We start from the raw sequence: 2,718 nt of genomic DNA, 5'->3' as shown, positions 1-2,718 counted from the left end.
TCCGCTCCCACGCCGACGCGATGGCCCGCGCGTCCTCCCCCGCCGCGGCCGCCTTCCTATGGGCGCTCGCGTGCCTCGTGGCGGCGGCCTCGGGCGCGCGGCTCACCGTCCGCGCCGGGGGCGAGGGCCTCACGGTCCGCGCCGGCGGGGGCGCGCCGGCCACCGCGGTGTTCGCGCTGGGCAGCTTCTGGCGCTCCGAGGCGGCCTTCGGGTGCCTCCACGGCGTGCTCCGCACCTCCGTCGGCTACGCCGGCGGCTCCAAGGCCAACCCCGAGTACCGCAACCTCGCCGACCACGCCGAGTGCGTCAAGGTAGTACCCACTGAGCTCTCCTTCCGCCAGCTCCTTCCTTATAATGTTCATTTTTGTCCCTACTATTGGTAGCGATATAGCCTGTTCTCTGTACTTGGTTGGTTATTAAACTAAACCATTTTATGCGCGCAAGTGAAACTAGCAGCGATTGAATGAACGAATGTTTTATGACCTGCATGATAGGATGCTTTGGGACATGCCTGATTTGTTTGCTGTGGCGTGTGCTTGAAGCAATTGGGCGTGCTTTTTTAGAAGAAATTGGGCATGTTTTGGTCTTGGTGCCTGTGATCTTGCTGCGGTTTTGCCCATTATAAAAGGACACAAGTCCTGAAGTGCTAGTCAGAGCTTGAGTAATTTCTGAGCTACATGGAATGAATGTTTTGGACCTACTTGACATGCCTGATTTGTTTGACGGAACGTGTGCTTGAAGCAATTGTGCATGTTTTGGTCTTGATGCGCGTGATCGTGCTGCGTTTCTGCCCATTATATTGTGCTGTGTTTCTGCCCATTATAAAAATTGTATAAGTTCTGATGTGCTAATCGAAGATTGAGTAATGTTTGAGCTGCCATGACTGGCTTTGACTTCTGCTTGCACTTCATCCATCCAGGTCGAATATGATCCCCGGCTGATTCAGTACAAGCAGCTTTTGGACATGTTCTGGGCAAGCCATGATCCACGGGAGGTCTTTGGACAAGGACCAGATGTTGGCAACCAATATAGGTGATTGACTTTTTTCTCTAGACCAGTAAATTTCTATTTGAGGGTGTGATGATCATCTGTTTGCACACGCTGCATTTTCATGTTAGATGGATTTTGTTTACAGTGTTTTAGCATATGATATGTTAGCAACAAAGCCAACGTTTTCACCTTGGTTTCATGCCTTCATGGATTCATCTTGGTCGGAATGTAATGCCAGTAGCTCAAAAAAGATCCTCTGTGTGCATAGCAGCAGCATAGCACAATATGATGATAGCTGTTGTCGGCAAATTATCTTCTTGCGAGCATCATGATCGTTAACTGTTGCTCATTTGTGTGGTCACAGATCCGTCATTTTCACGAATGGAACCCTCGAGGCTAGATTGGCTGCTCTTACCAAAGAGAGGGAACAAGCCAAGGACCGCAGCAGCGTTATCACCACAAAGATCCAACCGTTGGGGGCATTTTATCCAGCTGAACCAGAACATCAGGTATCTATGTCATTCATTATTCTTCCTTGTGAGACCTGCAATGCAAATGGCGTTCTAGTAGAGTAATGAATCCTCTTTATGTATGTTGTGCACTTACGTGAAATCGATCTGAATGCTAGAAATTCGAGCTGAAGCGCAAGCCTTTCCTGGTGCAACTGATCGGGAACCTGCCAGAAGAGGAGCTCCTGTCATCGACACTGGCCGCGAAGCTGAACGCATATGCAGCCGAGCTCTGTCCTCCAAAGACCCAGAAGAAGATAAGCTCCAAGATCGATGAGATTGCCAAGAAAGGTTGGCCCATCCTACGCGACATTTAGGTAGCCCATTCTGGTCCCGGTTCTCATCAAACTGTAATCCATCAAGTTGTAATCCAGCATAGAGAACAAGAGAGTTCTGCATGATTTTGCCGAGAAGTTTCTGTAGGAATGTTTCAGCAGCCTGCTGACAGCAGCGATTCATTGTTCACTTGGTCACGGTGATTCATCACATCGTTTATAGATAGCATCGATCATCTGTCGGTTTGGAGTTTTTCTCCGTCCGTTTGCTGTACCCATGTTTATCTCTTCCGGGCTTGCTGTACTCATGTTTTATCTTGTTCGATCTGGGCTTGCTGGACATGCGGTGAAGTTGTAAGATGTAACTTTTGGTCGACTCAATTGTGAAAAATATATAGAAGCATTCTTATTCACAAACCCAAGTGCTGAGCTGACCCTAGGGCTCAGGATGTTTCCTGAGCTGACTCTCTACAAAGTCGCACTAAAGCAGCATTACTTAATACTAGTAACCATGCACGTGCAACGCACGTGTCCACCAACAAATATAAAGTTGACCGTGCCGAAAGGAATGGAAATTTTAAATTATAGTTGAACATAATAATTTTAACATTCCTTTAAACAACAAATAAATACATGTGGGAACATTTACTGACTACTGCATATATAGTTCATAGACAGTTTGTGGAGGTTTCACAAAAGAAATACAACATTACAAACTGTAGGCTCGAAAGATCAGATATACTGGAGAGGCATCTATGTGAAAATGAATGAGGTTACATCTGCTTTCAACATACTATATAGCTTGTTACAATCCATCAAATAGGACTACCCAACAGTTTACAAATAGGGCAATTATGTCCAGCAGTGACGTCACTATCCATATCATTGTTGTCAGTGGGCACGACAAAATATCAGGTGGAGTCTCTACCTCTCGTAAACCACAC

The 2,718-nt window shown here is 46.9% G+C and overlaps 1 protein-coding gene across 1 annotated transcript; it reads left to right on the top strand.

Annotated features, from left to right (window-relative positions):
* The first annotated feature begins 20 nt into the window (after window positions 1-20).
* On the top strand, window positions 21-2,097 carry LOC119331120 (peptide methionine sulfoxide reductase A5-like). Its single transcript, XM_037604294.1, has 4 exons — window positions 21-311; window positions 920-1,032; window positions 1,355-1,499; window positions 1,619-2,097. Exons 1-4 carry the CDS (start codon window positions 21-23, stop codon window positions 1,814-1,816), a joined length of 747 nt encoding a protein of 248 aa, XP_037460191.1. The 3' UTR covers window positions 1,817-2,097.
* The last annotated feature ends 621 nt before the right edge of the window (window positions 2,098-2,718 follow it).

Source organism: Triticum dicoccoides, chromosome 7A (genome assembly GCF_002162155.2).
Source record: "Triticum dicoccoides isolate Atlit2015 ecotype Zavitan chromosome 7A, WEW_v2.0, whole genome shotgun sequence".
Taxonomy (NCBI): Eukaryota; Viridiplantae; Streptophyta; class Magnoliopsida; order Poales; family Poaceae; genus Triticum; species Triticum dicoccoides.
The sequence above is the reverse complement of the archived record's forward strand: the minus strand, read 5'-3'. Positions and strand labels throughout refer to the sequence as shown.

What these genes read in the sequence shown, in the direction of transcription:
- LOC119331120 (XM_037604294.1), top strand. Translation starts at nt 21, where the DNA reads ATGGCCCGCGCGTCCTCCCCCGCCGCGGCCGCCTTCCTATGGGCGCTC. An exon ending in ACCACGCCGAGTGCGTCAAG is followed by an intron (nt 312 to 919) that starts GTAGTACCCACT and finishes TCATCCATCCAG; the next exon opens with GTCGAATATGATCCCCGGCT. An exon ending in CAGCTGAACCAGAACATCAG is followed by an intron (nt 1,500 to 1,618) that starts GTATCTATGTCA and finishes TCTGAATGCTAG; the next exon opens with AAATTCGAGCTGAAGCGCAA.